The sequence below is a fragment of the Panicum virgatum genome, chromosome 1K (assembly GCF_016808335.1).
Source record: "Panicum virgatum strain AP13 chromosome 1K, P.virgatum_v5, whole genome shotgun sequence".
NCBI lineage: Eukaryota > Viridiplantae > Streptophyta > Magnoliopsida > Poales > Poaceae > Panicum > Panicum virgatum.
Window position 1 is genome coordinate 4,240,305 of NC_053136.1, and position 17,689 is coordinate 4,257,993.

Sequence of the window (17,689 nt, forward strand, 5' to 3'; positions counted from 1 at the left end):
AGGCGACGAACGCGTGCAGTGGGGTGCCGGCACTCCGGGCGAAAGCCCTCGCTAGATTCATTCTGGTGAAATGGCGACGGCGCCTCCGGGCGTCGCTCTCCCTGGTGAGGGCGTCATTTTGGAGTTGCAACCCTCCTGCACGAGGTCTCTGGATGAAAATCTGGTCCAGCTCATGGACCAGCGACGGCGGCGCCTGTGGGCGTCGTGACCTCCTTGGAGGCGTCGTCTCTAGAGACACCGTTCGGCGACTTGGCCGGCCTGCTGCTCGCGATTTACTTCGGCTGGTGGTGACAAATCTGTCGGAGGGCGTGCGGAGAAGGGGGTTGCCTACCTCCTGCTCTTCTGTTGGTGGTCGGGGGTCATCACTCGGCTGTTGTTCGCCTGCTTGCAGCGTTCCGCGGCGCCTGGAGCTACGTGGCAGTCTCCAGTGCGGTACGGGACAGCGTTTGAAGGACGGCGCTAGCGGCAACAACAATCAGTGACGACTTGGCTTGCAGCGGATCGCGGCGGGGTGTTCAGCACGGCTGAACCCTTCTGGTGCGGTACAACATCGGAAGACAGCGCGGGCGACATCTTCGGTTTTCTGGCTTGAGGGTGGCGTCTTCGTGCGAGGGGGAAAGCAACGTGATGATTCGAACCACGGAGGTGGTCTGGCGGCTTGGTTTAGTTCCCGGGTGGGGGGGGGCGGGGCACCTCTTCTTGCTGCCTCAACGGCAATCCATGAAACGAGTACGGAACGTGGTGCCGTGTGGCGGGTTGGAGGTCCCCGCACACGAGAGATGCGTGCTGAGTGGCGGGTTGGAGGTCCCCGTGCATGTGAGAGTGGCGTCCAATGGCGGAAGTGGCGAGGCCCCCGCGCGTTGGGTTGCTCCGGACTTGGTGTTTTTCATGCCGTCGGGCGGTCGGTTTGGGTGCAGCAGCACTGCGGCGTTGGATCCTGCACGGCAGTGGCCTCCTGGTGTGGTGGTGTCTGCCCCTTCTGCTCCTCTATCAACGCTGGAACACTTCAGTTGTTTCGATAGCCGCAAGAGTGTGATGGTAGGTGGAAGCTGCGGTTGTGCCTTTTCTCCTCTGTCGTCGTTGTGATTAGAGTTTTGCCGTGTTGATGTCCCAATCCAACCGGCCAGTGAGTATAGTTGAGCGGTAACCTGTGTTGACGTCACAATCCAACCAGGCGAGTTTGTTGTTTTCTTTTCTCTTTATTTCCTGCCTATGGCCTCCTAGGGCCGTAATCTTGTAATTACCTGCTATATCAATAGAAACACACTCGTCGAGTTCCGTTCGTTCAAAAAAAAAAGCTCTTGCGATTTGCTCAAAAAAAATCGGGGGTGGGGGGTGGGGGGGTTTGCACCAGTAAATTTATTGTAGCCAAGATTAAGTATTCTAGGGGAACCAGTGGTAGTATGGTATTGAATAAATGGAGGCATATAAAGAGGCAACTTAAATATAATTGAGTCTGAGTTGGCTGACTCAAGCATTGGCATCTCCATAAGTGCTTTTGGTATATCTCCATTAAAACTGTTATTCGATATGTCTCGATAGAAAAGGAAGTTTAAGCTATTAATCCATGCTGGTATTGACCCACTGATTTGATTGTTGTATAGAAGCAGTGCTCGCAGATTTTTGAGCTTAGACAGCCACTTTGGTAAATTTCCATAGAGTGAGCAGTCATTTATGGAAAGTCACATGATATTCTTAAAGCCATAAAATGTACTCCCTCTGTTTTTATTGACATGTCGTATTAGGTTTGTCCTAAGTCAAACTTGGTAAATTTTGACCAAAATTATAGAAAAAACTAGTAACATTTACAATACCAAATTTATTTCATTGGATCCATCATGAAGTATACGTTGATAGTGCATAAGTTGGATAGCATAGTTGTTGCTATATTTTTCTATAGATTTTGACAAAGTTCGTCAAGTTTGATTTAAGACAAACCTAATACGACATATAAATAAAAACTGAGGGAGTATCATAGTCTGGCATGATCTCATGCTTGAAGTTGACCCCCGAGTATCAGCATAGTGAGACCTAGGTGAGTCTGAGGCACTGCAGATTTGCAAGCTTTGTATTGGTATTTCATTTGCAAAACTAAAGCTGTAGAAATTATTTGCAAATGTTGTATTGGTAAAGACGTTTTAATTTGTAGTTGGTTGTACATGGTCTGACTATTGATTCACCAAAATAAATTTATAAATGTAGGGAAATGTCAAAGACCAAAACTATTGGACTATGGATAAAAGTGATGCTGATGGTAAGGGGAACAAGGATAAGTAATCCACGGTTCTAAATTGTGCACATGACTTGAAACTTTTACCATATATTAGCTTTCTCTGAAGCTTATTTTCAACGCAGGAAAAATAAAAGTTGTGAACAAGCATCTTTACAACAATAGAATGACGGCATCGTATGCTATGCAAACTACCTTCGTATGCAAACTATGAAAACTCCAATCTGGACCACCGGATCAAGATGGGGAGGGGGCAGGGGGAGGGGGAGGGGGATCTTGATCCGGTGGTCCAGATTAGAGTTTCTATAGTTTGCATACGAAGGTGGTTTGCATAACATACGTTGCATAACATAGTTTGCATACGAAGGATCTTAAAAGCTGAATATATATAGCCATGAATTACTAGAGTTTTTAGGCTCTAAACATCAAATGAAAAAAAACTCTAAAAAAAGAAAACTAGAAGACTAAGCTTTAATTTTCTTCGTTCACGTTTTATCGTTGCCAGATCTTATCGCAGCACCAAACAATCACATCAATCGTATTCTTAGAAACTGAGTGTAGTTAGATAATTGTATGCTTGGGCATATTTTTGAGAATAATCAGAAACTCTATTTTTCTTGAGTAAAGTCCACAGTGGGTCTCTAAATTTGTATTGTTGTGTCATCCCGTTCCCTAAACTTATAAATTGACTGTATAGGTCATCAAACTTATTCATCTGGATTATTTCGGTCCTCAAAGTTGTTCGACTGTGTCATCTCGGTCCCAACACTTAGAAATCACCAGTTTAGGTCCTCAAACTTATTTAGTTGTGTGATCTCAGTCACTAAATTTGATTTTGAGTCTCATCTAGGTCAAAACAATACGATCTAAAAACTCTATATTAAAAAATAATTCATAACTTTTTCATATAAACTCGAACGAAGACAAACTTTATATCAAAGTTGTATCCCTTGACGCGATCTGTAACTTTGTAGTTGAAAAGTTTCTGAATTTAAACTATTTAGAGTCTTAAAATATTATTGTAAGTCCATAAATTTTGAAATTTAATACTAAACGGCTTCAAATAAAAAACTTTTCAACTACAAAGTTGTAGACAGTGTTGAGGGCTATAATTTTGATATAAATTTTATCTTCATTCGAGTTCATATGAAAAAGTTTTGAATTATTTTTTAATATAAAGTTTTTAGATCGTGACCCAGATGAAATTCAAAATCAAGTTTAGAGACCGAAATGACACAACTAAATAAGTTTGAGGACCTAAACGTGTAATTTCTAAGTTTAGGGATCGAGATGACCCAACCGAACAAGTTTAAGGACCTAAACAATCGATTTGCAAGTTTAGAGACCGGAATAACACACACGAACAAATTTAGAGACCGGTGATGGACTTTACTTTTTTTTTCTTGAAACGATCTTTAGAACCGTATAGGCATTGATGTTTTTCTAACCAGCCTATGATGGGTTCTATACGTGTGCGTGGCCGGCCCATTTTATTTTCTTTTTAAAATTCGTCACCATTCATTCATCTCACAGCCCATCACTTTTGTCCTGAACTCTCGCGGCCTAGCCCACCTATATCGGCCCACATGAAAGGCCCATGTCGTCACCCGCACACCTGCACGACCTAACACGCTGGGTGCCCTCGGCGGCTCAACGCCAGGGCGCACGTCACCGGCGGGCGTCGCCCGGACGGCCTAGGGTTACATCCAGCACGCTGCGCTCCATAGGTAACTGCGAAGATCTTGCAGAGATCATTCAGTGCTGCCGCTCTCAGTCTGTGTCCTTGTTTCAAAGGTGGGCATGTGGTTTATCTGGGGTTCGTTGGCTCTCGCAGTTGCAGGATGAATCCGTGCGTGTAGCTTCGAAACTTCGATTGCTTTCTGATGGTTTTGCTAATTTGAGATCCCTTTTGTCTTGGTCTGGCTAGTGTAGGTAGCTTGGGTAGTTAGGTTCTCTATTTAGTTTGCTTCTGTAGTTTGGACTCTGGAGTAATAAGACGATTTAGCACAAAGGTCTCACAAGTACATCTGCTCAACATCAATTCACTGGTGTTACAGAGTAAATGTTGTAGATGCAGCCACACATTCTCTAAGAGACACATAGTGTTACACTAGCTCATAACAGTAACACAGTAGAGTCAGATACTCATACTGCAGTACAGATTGTTCTGCGACTCTACTGATCATCTATTGGGTGTAGGGCACGAGATAAATGTTGCTAACTATCTGTGCTTTGATGCTTATATGAAAGGTTCTGATCTTCCTACTGCTGGAGCCACTCAATTGCATTTCTGAAGTTTGTAGCTGTGGCTGTTTATTGCTAGGTTCAGTTCTGTGCACAGTACACTGAATATCCATTAGTCATAACCCAGGACGCATTACTGTAATACATTTCAGTTTATGTAGCTTCAGCCAAAATAAATATATCTAGATAGGATCATCTGATCGTATAGCGCTCCGACACCGAAGAACATACCAAAGGTCACTGCAATGATGACCTTGTCAATGTACTCTCCTGTGGAGATAATGGAGACTGGAGTTGCCTTTGCTGAATTACAATGGTGCATCAGCGTAGGGCTGCACAGCTTTGGATTTCCAAAAAAGCTAGAATCTGGAAATGTGCTGAATTGGCCTCCAGTTGGAACGGGCCCCTCTAGATCATTGTTGGAAATGTTGAATCTGGAAAGGAAGTGAAGCCTCTCCAGTGAGGAAGGGATTGGACCAGTCAAATCATTGTAGGATAAGTCTAGCACCTGCAGATTCCTGAGGTTGCCAATTGATGGTGGGATATCCCCGTGAAAGTTGTTGAAGCTCAAGTTGAGTGTAAGGAGTGCTTGTAGCTGACCAATCTGTGGGGGGATCACTCCACTGAATTTGTTGTTGCCTAGATTCAACATCTTATGAAAACCACTAGTTGCACGGTATTGAAAACCGCCAGTCATGTAAATCGGAAACTTAAATATTATTGGGTCTGAGTGAGCTGACTTAAGTGTTGGCATCTCCATCAGTTCTGTTGGTATTTCCCCCGTAAGATTGTTATTTGATATGTCAAGATAGAAAAGGAGGTTTAAGCTGTTAATCCAGGTTGGTATTGGTCCACTGAGTTTATTGTTGTCTAATACTAACCCTCGCAACTTTTTGAGCTTAGCCAGCCAGTTAGGTAAATGTCCATACAGTGAACATTCGTTTAGGGCAAGACCCTGCAGATTCTCAAAGCTATGAAATGTATCATATTCTGGCATGGTCTCATTCTTGAAGTTGCCCCCAATTAGCAAGAGAGTGAGTGTCCTTAACTTACTGAGGATCTGAAGTGCATCTGTGATATTTGTAAAATTGTTGTAAGAAAGACTTAGGAATCTGATGGACCTGAGATTGCTTATCGATGATGAAAATTGACCCTGGAGATTGTTGACAGATAGGCGCAACGCAACAAGGTTGCTGCAAGAGTAGAGGCTCTTTGGAATTGAGCCAGTGAATTTGTTTGACCTGAGATCTAAAAATTTTAAATTAGATAGGGTGGAGAAGTTGACACGTTTGAGCTCTCCTAGGAAGTTGTTGTCATTGAGGATGATAGTTGTGAGATTTGAGCAATTGCTAAGAGCTGATGGCAGCACTCCAGAAATGTTGTTGTTGTCTAAGTGAAGCTCCTGCAGCCTCTTGAGCTGCCCAATAGAATCTGGGATCTTGCCATTTAGCCCATTCCACCCAAGATCAAGGATGACCAAATTGCTGAGTTTGCCTACATGATCAAGTGTTCCTTGCAAATGATTGTTAGGGAACGAGAGGTGCTCAAGTGAGGTAACATTGAAGAGCTCAGCTGGGAGGGTCCCAATGAGTTGGTTCTGGCCAGCTTTAAGCACTCTCAAATGGGAGCAATTCCCAAGCTCTGTGGGTATCCTACCATGGAACTGGTTGTAACCGAGGTCGAGGACCGCAAAGAATGGCTTGTCAACACAAAGCGTGCTTGGAATTTCCCCTGTAAAGCTATTATTGCTCATGTTCAGAGCAGCTAGGTTCTTCATGCTACCCAATGTGGTGGATGGAAAATGTCCTGTGAACAAGTTACTTGAGATATTGATTACCTTCATCTCGCTGTCAGGGGTGGATTGCAGCTCATGGAATTCTCCATTGAGCTTGTTGAAGCTGACATCAAGGACAATTATGTTTCTTGATAGTAGTTCCTGTGGGAGTCCACCAGAGAGTGAGTTGCCAGAGAGATTGAGCCTCAACAGGCTGGTAAGATTGCCAAGTGAGGGTGATATGTGCCCCTCAAGGCCTATAGAAGCCAACGAAATGTCCATGACAGCTCCGTCCATATTGCATATGATGCCATCCCACAAACAGCAGTTTGTGTCATTCTGCCATGAAGTGGGGAGGCCAGAGTTTTGAGAGAGACCATCGAGAAACCCAAGGAGGGAGGCCTTCTCCTCTTCTTTGCAGGAGGTGGTAGGAGATGCCAAGAAGAGCAACAACAAAAGAGCGATACCAAGTAAATGTATGTGTGTTATTTTGGATCTTCTGTTGCATGAAGACCAAAGTGGATGCATGGTCTTTCCTTGAAACAACAAGGACCTCCCGAAGACATCCTGCTATATAAAGTACCAACAAGTGAATATTAAAAAGCATGTGAGAATCTTTATTCAATATTTCCTGTATCCCATTTTTTTCATTATTAAATGCATGTAGCTTTTTTTGTGGCGCACGTTCTGACATCAAGATGCGTATGAGCTTTCTTGATAGTGACACTGAGTTTTGACCCTGGTTCTCAATCCCTTTTGTGTTTCTTAGTCTTTGTGCTCTGATGGTTACAGAATGAAGTAGCAATTCTTTCAGCGAAAGAGAAGCACTGCATATTTGCAAGGTAGGTTGTATTGGTATTTAATTTGCTAAAAGACTTTGTATATAATCTAAACCTTGTGATAGTCCTTTTTTGTTTCCAATGTTTTTCATGGTCTCAACTGAATACTGATTCACCCAAAATACATTGTATAATTACAGTGAAGCACAAAAGATGGAATGTTGGAATTTGGATGTACCACACTGTTGAGGGTTTGGGTAAGAAAATGAGAGCAGAATAAGGGGAACAAAATAAGTGATCCATGGTGTTACATCAAGTATTTGTGATACAGGTACGTGCTGAACTTAAAATTCTCATATCATGGAACACATCAACTTTGGTAATGTTGCTTTCTCTCCTTGAACATCGGATAAGAGGGTTGGTAACAAGTATCTTAAAGCATTGCAGTGGTGTATTCCCTTCGCTGACAAGTGCGCTCTAGGTGGTGATGGCCATTCTAACATGTCTTGATCTGATCTGCTTTTGGAAAAGATGAGACCTGTACACGATCCACGTGAATGCATCTTCCCAAGCTAAAGCTTCCAACCACGATGGTTTCATCTCTCATTCATGGACCGGGACTTATCCGGCCTTGGTGTCTCCACACCAGCGCAACAATGCTTGCTGCCTGCTGGCAATGGATTCTTCTCCTTGTCATTGTCTTGCCCGTCGGCGCATGGATATGGCATCCGGTCCTGTGAGGTGATTGGCAGATTGGGTCACTTCAAACTTTGTATCTACCCATTGACTCGCGGATATACTTCAAAACTGACCATCCGAGGATCTTATGCTAAAGGGAGAGAAGGTACTTGTCCAATTGGCATTGCGAATTTGATTCTTTTCTTCTTCCTCTCGATCTTCCTCATCCTGTCTTTCTCCTTGTTCTTTTCAGAATCCTTATCGTCACGTTTCATCGTTTTTTCTTTTCCTGAGAACCTTAGCAGATTTGGCTCCCACTAGTGGTCTGCACTTTTTTTTTTTTTTAGAAACACTAGTAGTCTATACTTTGTAACTCTTTTTTTTTGTGTCACGGAGTATGGAACGAAGTATGAGAAAATATCATAGAAACGGTTAGTTAGGGTATTACCCTGCCTCCAAAATACAAAGCATCAGTATCTCTGTGGATGTTTGTGCAAAATATGATTTACTTGACATGAATTTTGTTTCCCCAGTTGATGGGTGTACACGACAAATTATGGCAATTGCAGAAATATATTTATTTTGTTCACTATTCGCTATTAAATTTAGCAGGCCTTAAATGCAATATTTTTCTGGAAGTAAGATAAACAGAGATATTAAAGTTACACGGGATCCTGACAAGATTGTTAGTATTGGAGCATTTAGATAGATCTCACACTTTTGCATGCTTTTACATCGTCAGGAAGGGGGTTCGACTCTTCATGGGAGCGAATTTCAGGTTGAGGTTAAAAAAATCCCCTCGCCTGCCTCATGTCCAAAGCACTGTGGAGCCCGGCCTAACTCACAAGGCGACGGGCCCCCGTGTACGGGTGGGGCAGGGGTTCGGGGATTTTCTTGGCCTGCTGTGAGAAGGTCATTCTACCTCTCAAAAAAATGCCGTGGGGGCGGTCTTACCCCCCGCAGGTCAAGTTTTTTACATCGTCAGGAAGGGATCACTCATCAGGTTTCACTGTGAATCTCTTCCAGTTGCATTACTCTGAACCCGAGTATGAGCTAGATTTGACGGATTGGTTATTTTGTGGGACATGAGCAACCAAAGTCATAACAAATGTAAAACGAAATAATAGTGTAGCAGGACAAGCCGGAAAACTATGATAACACCTTCATATAGCACCTGTACAATAAATTATGTGCCAAAGGAAATTGCAGAGATGATATGGCAGATCCTGTATCCATCTTCATGCATTTCAGTTACAGATATAAGTATAACGTGCTTTTTTTTAAGTGATCCAAAAACAGTGTCATGGCACACAGTTCTTGAATGAATCCGACGAATGAAAGTTCTATCTGTACAGCTTCTTTTGTAAAAACACAAAATGTTTTAGGTTTCCGTGTACCATCGCTGCTCTTGAGATTTCTGTATGCAGTTCTTTTTTTTACTAGAGTCTGAGGTGCGCCTCCGGCGCACCATTTCTTCGTCTCAATTTGAATCTTTAGGTTATTGTTAGTATGTAACTACTCCCTTGGGTTTGCGTTTGTGTTTGCTTTGCCGTAGTTTTAGGTTTGTATATATAGGAGATCTTTCGTTGGGGCATGAAATTTTTTCCAGAATTTAGTAAACAACATTTCAATTTAAAAGAGGATCCCAGTGATAAGAATTAAGAAAATACACATGAAAAGATCTGCTTCACGACCAACTAATCATATACAACATGGATTAATTAAACCAACTACATGTCTTTATCAAACTATTACTCCAAACAAATGTAGGTTGATTTCAAAAATTTGTTAGTGTAACCTAATAAATATAGTTACAAGTATGTTACAAATAATTGTAGTTGCCTTCCCATATGCAACACAACTACAGTCTATAGGGCCACACTGCATATTCATATACCTCCTGGTCACACTTTAGAAAGATTCTTTAAGATTCTCAGTTGGTTCTCCAGCGCTGAATTGGCAATTCCAAGCTTACCGCATGTATCTTTGGATTTCTCAGGGTTAGAGTTCTACCAACGTATGGGGAACGAGAGGAGGAAGGCTAGGGGTCCAAGGGGCAGCACAGGAGGAAGAGAGAGGGAAGAGAGGGAGGGAGGAACGAGAGGAGGAAGGCTAGGGGCGAACAGCCGCCGCCGTCGTGAATCTCGAATTTGTACTGTGAATCTCAAATTTTTTCTTCTTCACGTTGAAATATTCTGAATATAAGGGGCATGTGTTTACTGTAGGACGAGGAAGTCCCAGGACTGTGGATTGATTTCGATAAAGTTCAGGATTTTTTTGCAAAATTTGTCAAGCCTGCTTGCCTGCTTCTGGACGGACGGATCGGCTCTGATCCAACGGCCGGAAAAAGAGGCCACGTAGATGCGCTCCGGGGCGCGAATTTCCACAGGAATAGAGGTTTTCGTTATGGTTGCTCTTGGGACTTTTTCCTTTTAAAAGCTTGGCTGCTCAAATGTTTCACTGAAATCTTCTTCTTGGTCCCTAAACGTTTGGGCTGACATACGCTGCAATCATCATGTTCTTCTAGGGCCTCACTTTCTCGGCCCAAACGTGCAGCAGTTTCTACGGCCCGACTGTCACGTTCCGCACGTCCGCAGCCCAACTAATTTCTTTTTTTTTTGAAGAAACCGGCCCAACTAATTTCCAAGCCCAACCAGGAGCGGAACGGGCAGCAGCGTCTCTCTCGCTCTCCGCCGCTCCGGCCGGCGGCGACGCGGGGGCCGGGTCGCCGCCGCAGCAATCCGCGGCGACGCGGCGTTGCGCGCAGGAGCGACGGCCGCGGCGGACAGCTGCCGGAGCGGGCCATCAGCTCCTGTGCGACGCTCCCGCGAGGTAAATCCTATGCTCCAAAAAACTTGTGGGGTTTGCAAAAATTGGGGAATGCGGAGCCCGCGGCCGTCCGGTGGCTGTGAAAATTTTGTTGGGGTGTTTTGATGGAATATCTGATCCAGAAAATCATGGCTAGTGCCTAGTAGAGTTACGCTGGATCCTGACAAGGCAAAAAGATTCAAGTACTGACGTATTCATATTGCGTCAGTTAAAATTACTAACTCACATGGCACATGGTTACTCACTTTAATACATCTCCAACCATGGGATCACAACTCACTATTCAATTATCACCTCAGAATAACTTCCAGTTTTACCTTTTGGTAAATCTGAATATGAGTTAAGTATGGTTCCACTAGTGGAGGCTTGTAGACTGAAGCTCCTGCTAAACCTGAATAAGCAAAATCACCACAAACCGGTATGCAAACTGAAGTAGCACTAGCCAAAAAACTTGGATAATACTATCTGATCATACAGCACCCCTACACAAAAGAACGCGCCAAAGGCGATCGCAAAGATGACCTTTTCGATCATGTCGCCGTTTTGTTTTGCAGAGAAAATCGCTTCTGGCGAATCACAGTGGTGCGCAGGCATAGGACCACACAACTTTGGATTCCCGTCGAAGCTAGAACTTGGAAATGTGCTCAGCTGGCCAGTGGTTGGGATAGGCCCTTCTAGGTCGTTGTTGGAGATATTGAATTTAGAAAGGAAATGCAGATTGTTTAGTGCGGTCGGGATTGCACCTGTTAGATGGTTGCTAGACAAGTCCAGTGCCTCGAGGTTTGTGAGGTTGCAGATCGATTGTGGGATTGGTCCAGTTAATTTGTTGTAGCCCAAATAGAGTGAAAGGAGCGCTTTCAACTGACCGATCTCTTCAGGGATCATACCACTGAAGTTATTCATGCCTAAATTCAGTGTCGTAGAGAAAGAAATAAGCATACGGAATTGTCGTGATTGACTCTTGTAAACAGGAAGTTCAAAGGCCTTTGATGCAACCTTATCTGCTTTTAGCACTGGCATGTCTACTAAGGCTGTTGGAATTTCCCCTATAAGACTGTTGTTTGATAGGTTTATATGGAATAGGAAGTTTAGGCTGTTGATCCAGTCTGGTACTGGTCCAGTTAGTTGATTTCCATACAAAAGTAACACTTCCAAATTTTTGAGCTTTGAGAACCAAAAGGGTATTTTTCCAGATAATGAACAATGATTCAAAGCAAGAACCTGAAGATTCTCAAAACCATCAATTGTGTCATCCTCTGGCATGGCCTCATCAAAGAAGTTATGCCCAATAAATAAGGTGGTCAGATTCCTGCAACTCCCTAGGATCTGAAGTGCACCTGTGATATTTGAAATGGAGTTGTTAACAAGCGATAGAAATGTGAGGGACTTCAGATTGCCGATTCTTTCTGACAACTGGCCATGAAACTTATTTGAAGATAGTCGTAATGCTTTCAGATTGCTGCATGAATAGATGCTCTCTGGGATTGTGCCATCAAAGTTGTTCCGCAAAAGATCCAATATTTTTAAATTGGGTAAGTTGGAGAAATTGACATTGCTGAGTTCTCCGCTGAAACTGTTACTTTTGAGGTCGATGATCATGAGATTTGTGCAGTTGGTTAGAGTGGATGGGAGTTCCCCATACATGTTATTGTGGTCCAAATGGAACTCCTCTAATCTCTTTAGTTCACCTATTGAGTCCGGGACATTTCCATTGATACTGTTCCCTCCAAGATCAAGGGTGACCAGATTTTTGAGCTTGCTGATGCCACTGAGTGATCCTTCTAACTGATTGTTAGATAAAGAGAGGTGCTCCAACAAGGTGAGGTTGAAGAGTTCATCAGGAAGAGCCCCATTGAGGTTGTTGCTCCCAGCACTGAGAGATGTCAGCATGGAGCAATTACCGAGTCCTGGAGGGATGCCTCCACTGAATTGGTTATAGCTGAGATAAAGCAAAGCAAAGGATGGTGCACTGAAACAGAACATGGTTGGTATCTCCCCAGTAAAGCTGTTGTTGCTAGCATTGAGTGCAACCAGACTCTTCATCACTTCCCATGTGGTGAATGGAAATTGTCCTGTAAAGAAGTTGCTTGAGATGTTCAGCACCTGCAGAGGTCTCAGGGTTGAAGATTGCAGCTCCTGAAAATCTCCATTGAGTTGGTTGAAGCTGACATCTAGGACAATGATGCTGTTGGAGTACACCAGCTCTGTCGGTAGGCCTCCAGATAGCATGTTGTTGGACAAGTTTAAGCGCAGAAGGCCAGTGAGGTCGCCCAGGGACGGTGAGATGTGCCCCTGAAGACCTCTGGAAGCCAGGGAAACATCAGTCACCGTCTGGTTTGAACTGCAGGTTACACCTTCCCATTTGCAACAATCTGTGTCATGCTTCCACGAAGTAGCGAGGCCACCCTGGACGGAGAGCTCAGCGACGAACTGGAGCAAGGAGCTCTTCTCCTTCTCGGTGCATGAGGTGGTAGGAGAGGCCAATGAGAGAATTAACACTAGGGAAAATCCAAGCACTGGTATGGCTAACTTGCTGGTTTTGCTGTTGCATGAAGAATGAGGTAATGTCTTCATGAGTTCTCTTGTGACACTATCAGGAGTGTTCTTGCGGGGTATGGTTTGGAGCAATGAATGCCCAATATATATGTTTTATTTGGAGACGCTCGCCCTTTAAGTAATCAAGTATTTAACGTGCAAGAGATGGCGAGCCACTTCAAAATTCGTCTATTCACGACCTGTGCTGTCATTCCAACAAGGTCAATCTGTCGCTGTAGAGACTTGACCGGCCTTGCTGTCAAAAGAAGCAGGACTTGTTGGCCGGTATCATGGACCTGTCTGTTGCTATTGTTCGAGAATGACAAACACCGGTACCAGTACCTGCACAGAAAATTAACAAAAGGTTATGTTTGCATCGGAGTACCAGTACCTGCAAACAAATATTTTATGAGTCTGTCAAATTTTCGTTTTGCGACTTTGCTACTGACTATTTTTCACAAGAAAGTTATTGTTAGCAGGTACTGTTTGCAGAAAGATGTCATTCTGGAGATCAAAGAATTTTGGGCAATAGTTTTGTCTGTATATACAAGTCAATGATTTTGATGGAGAAAAGAGCTTTTTGACCTGATATGTTTACTTGCTGCTCTTTTACTGGCTGTGGAGTCTCGAGGATGGTTTTTGCCCATCATTATCATTCATTGACATATCACTTGGCCTGATTTTTTTTTTTTTGAAAGCACCCAGGAGCACTGGGGAGTCACGTAAGAGGTTGGGTGCCCACACTAACCAGACTTAATGCAGACTAGGCTGCCCGAGCAGTCTCGGGATGCGACTACCGAGCAAACTCACACACACGTACACACACCCACACACGCACACCACTTGCTCGGTCCCAGTGCGACACTCGTTGCTCCCGATGGGAATCGAACACGGGTGGGCACGCTCGCACACGCGAGCGTGCCACTCGAGCTACGGCTCGTTCGCACTTGGCCTGATCTTGGTGTAGGTGAAACATAGTACACAGAATGTCAGAGTCAAGAGAGTCGGCAGCCGGCTTGACTACATGTCGATGAGCACTATCTGTGCTAATCCTTTGACTAAGGGGTCTGTGTCACGGACTTTGTGTTCCTTGCAAGTTTTATGGATTTTTTTAAAGAAATAGTTGTCCAGATAAATCTCGCTTTCTTTTCTCGTACCAACTGAATATGATATTTCTGTTTGTAACTTTGTATGCTGGAAGTGGGAGAACCTTTTTTTTTGGAAGGAAGTGGGAGAACCTGGGATTGGAGAAAATCCGAGAAACCCATTTAAGAACGTGGAGAACTTTTTTTTTAAAAAAAAAGAAAGACAGGCTGCTGTGGGTCGTGTGGGCTACTGCATACGGTCCACACAGCCAATAAAACTATTCTACGGCCCAGCTACATATGGAGGCCATGCTGATTGCTGGAGACCTGGAGTTGCTGAAGCTCATCGTCCCCAGCACCACGCCGGAGCTAGAGACCACGGGAAGAGGATGCGCCGCCACATAAATATTGTGCAAACTAGAAAGAAATCGTTGCAACCCCAGTTTTTTTTTTGGCAGACATCGTTTGTTCCAAACAAAATGACAAAATACTGCAGGCCTTGGAAAAACAGTTCCAAACAAAAGAAAGAAATGATCTAGACATACAGAAGAATAAAATGATCTATCTAGACCTAGGAAAAACTGTTTCAACCCCCCCCCCCAACCCAACCCACCCAATAAAATAACAATCAATTTCTAATGGTTGGGGGTAAAATGGATGGCTCACGTCGCTCGATCGGACGGCTGATAAGTGAGGAGGTACCTAGAGGTACCCAAAAGAGAGGTACCTAGTATGCACCTGGTGCATACTAAATGGTGGGCCAGTATGCACCAGGTACCTCCTTTTCTTGTGGGGCCCGCGCAAAAAATAATAAGAGGGGTAATTGCCATTCCGAGATTAATTTTTTGTCTCAGGGGTAAAGTAGTCAATCTATATTGACCGGGATAATATTTTGGTAGTGTAGTTTTGATTGAATGTTTGATTTAATATAGTTCGATCCCACTAAGGTTGATCCCTAGGCCGGCCCTAGGGTTCTGGCGGTTGATCCATAGCCTAGGGTTCGTGGCGGACCTAGGGTTCCTGCCATCGAAGGGGGCGCCGTCCGGTGAGGGAGGTTGCGGCCATGGCGTCGTCAAGCTCGCGTTCGTCACGGTGGTCCACGTCATCGTCCAGAGAGAGAGGAGGCGGGGGCATGGAGAGGTTCACGGCGCCGGTGCCGTACCGAGTAGGTCCGTATGACTACTCCCCGGAGGTGAAGTGCCTCTACAATAGGAAGGCACCGTGATGGGCATCATGGAGCGACGATAAACCCGGCCGGAGGTACTACATATGTCCTTCAGGATTGGTAAGCATTTCTTTTCATTTTCCCCTTGTTTTTGATCTGCTATGCGATTGATTTTCTGATTTGCTGTGCAATTTGAGTGTAGAAGCCCAGGGATTGCGGTTATTATGTGTGGATTGATCGTCAGGCCACCCAGTATGAGCGGATTTTGTTGTGTGATCTTCGTGATGATGTTTGGCGGTTGAGGAAGGAGAAAGCAGAGGAGGAGGAGGAGCAGGTTCAGAGGGTTCAAGAGGAAAATGGAGAGCTTAGGCAGATGATAGTGCAACTAGAAAAGGAGAAGGATGAATTAAAGAATAAGATGGAAGTAAAGGAGCAACTGGAGATCAAGGAGAACAACTACTTCAGTTATTTTAGTAGGTGCATTGTAGTTTTTGCTTTGTTAGGACTATTGTTTGTTCTGATGTATTCGACAATGTGACTTGTTCTGTCAGAGCATGGGGTTTTGTGGCTCTTTTGTGTTAGTGCCAGATCTTTTGGTGTAACTGTTGGCTTAGCTTGCAGCTATTTCAAAGCAAAAAGAACTGGTTTGCAAATTGCAGTGGAAAACATCAGTTCCTAGCATCAAATATGTACAGCAAAAGGTTGCATTCCCAGAATTCATGGTTACTCGTGGAAGTGCATCATGATAACTTTCACCGGTGAGACCATTGAAATCACCGGACAAATAATGAGTAATCGTCCGTTGAACATGTCTGGTCATCTTGTTGCATTCCTAGAATTCATGGTGCCATCACAGTGGACCATGATAGACTACACCGGAGAGACCGTTGCTATCAACGGCAAACGACTCAGGTATGTCCGGTGAAGAACTGTCCGTTGAGAACGTCCGGTGATCACTGGTCAAAACTGTGCGTGGTAAAAATAGTTGGAACCGCATATCGGCCAAGTCCATAAAATTGTCTGGCCCTTATTGAATGGTGTGTTGGAACAACTCGACTTATAACGTAACATAGTTCTGAAGACCAAACTGCTTGTTTTTCTGAACTTATTTGTGTGCAACAAAAAGCAAACTCCTTCGGTTGCTAGGTGGCTCGTGATGTTTAGGACATGTCAAGAACAGCAAAACTCACTTATAGCCATAGTATGCGAATACTTTAACCAACAGTGCTTAATGGAAACGCTCTAATGCCAGTGTTACTTTGCATCGGCTGCTATGCTTGTTGTTGCATTCCTAGAATTCATGGTGCCATCGCAGTGGATCATGATAGCTTGCACCGGGGAGACCGTTGATGTCACCGGATAGAGACTCAGGTATGTCCGGTGACGCCCCGTCCGGTGAGAATGTCCGGTGATCACCGGTCGAAATTGTGCATGGTAAAAACAGTTGGAACCGCATATCTGCCAAGTCCATAAAATTGTCTGGCCCATATTGAATGGTGAGCTAGAACAACTAGACATGTAACATAACTTAGTTCTGAAGACCAAGCTGCCTGTTTTTCTAAACTTATTTGTGTGCAACAATAATGAAATTACTTTGGTGCCTAGGTGGCGTCCGGAGCACTAAAACTCACTTATAGGCATAGTATGCGAAAACTTTAATATCTAGTCTCTAACGGAAAAAACTATAATGCGAGTCTTTGCATCGGCCACTGTGCTTGTTGTTGCAATCCTAGAATTCATGGTGCCATGACAGTGGATCATGATAGCTTGTACCGGAGAGACCGCTGGGATCACCGGATAGAGACTCAGGTCTGTCTGGTGACTCAAAGTCCGGTGATCGTTTCCGGTAATCACCGGTCGATTGTGTGAATGATATAAACAATGGCAACCATATATCCGCTAAGTCCATGAAAATGATCTGGGCCGATGGTGGAAAAACTAGACAGATAATGGGACTTAGTTCTGAAGAGCAAATTGTAACATAAAATTCACGCCAACTTGGGCATCGACAAAAAAGCTAAGCTTGAAGACATATGCAACATCAATCAAGCTTGTAGATCTTCAGCTTCAGAGCAACCCGAAGATCCTCCACCATATTTTCGATCTGATAATTTACAAGGGCATCATTTAGAAGTTGACACTGCAATTCAGGTGTTTATGTAATGGAAGAACCATCACCTTCTCAGACGGCAGCGCCTTGACTCTGTCATAATCTTCAGGTTCTGGATCGCTGTCTTCGTCACACTCCGCAAAAATGTGCATTCTTGGAAATTTAAACTCATAGGTCACCTTTCTCCCCTTCATCAATAGCAAATAAGAGTCAAGACATGAACAAATGTTATTGCTAAATCTTCTAAATAACATGTAGTA

The 17,689-nt window shown here is 44.0% G+C and overlaps 2 protein-coding genes and 1 long non-coding RNA gene across 3 annotated transcripts; 1 reads left to right on the forward strand and 2 right to left on the reverse strand.

Moving 5' to 3' along the window:
* The first annotated feature begins 3,818 nt into the window (after nucleotides 1–3,818).
* LOC120653520 lies at nucleotides 3,819–8,294 on the forward strand. The gene is made up of 3 exons (XR_005666841.1): nucleotides 3,819–3,957; nucleotides 7,041–7,090; nucleotides 7,228–8,294. It is a non-coding gene; the product is annotated as an uncharacterized LOC120653520 (long non-coding RNA).
* LOC120653045 (receptor-like protein 2) lies at nucleotides 4,587–6,904 on the reverse strand. Its single transcript, XM_039931010.1, has one exon. It carries the CDS (start codon nucleotides 6,774–6,776, stop codon nucleotides 4,638–4,640), a length of 2,139 nt encoding a protein of 712 aa, XP_039786944.1. The 5' UTR covers nucleotides 6,777–6,904; the 3' UTR covers nucleotides 4,587–4,637.
* A 2,335-nt stretch (nucleotides 8,295–10,629) lies between the features above and the next one.
* On the reverse strand, nucleotides 10,630–13,392 carry LOC120653204 (receptor-like protein 2). The gene has a single exon (XM_039931027.1). It carries the CDS (start codon nucleotides 13,106–13,108, stop codon nucleotides 10,973–10,975), a length of 2,136 nt encoding a protein of 711 aa, XP_039786961.1. The 5' UTR covers nucleotides 13,109–13,392; the 3' UTR covers nucleotides 10,630–10,972.
* Between the last annotated feature and the right edge of the window lie 4,297 nt (nucleotides 13,393–17,689).

What these genes read in the sequence shown, in the direction of transcription:
- LOC120653045 (XM_039931010.1), bottom strand. Translation starts at nt 6,776, where the DNA reads ATGCATCCACTTTGGTCTTCATGCAACAGAAGATCCAAAATAACACAC.
- LOC120653204 (XM_039931027.1), bottom strand. Translation starts at nt 13,108, where the DNA reads ATGAAGACATTACCTCATTCTTCATGCAACAGCAAAACCAGCAAGTTA.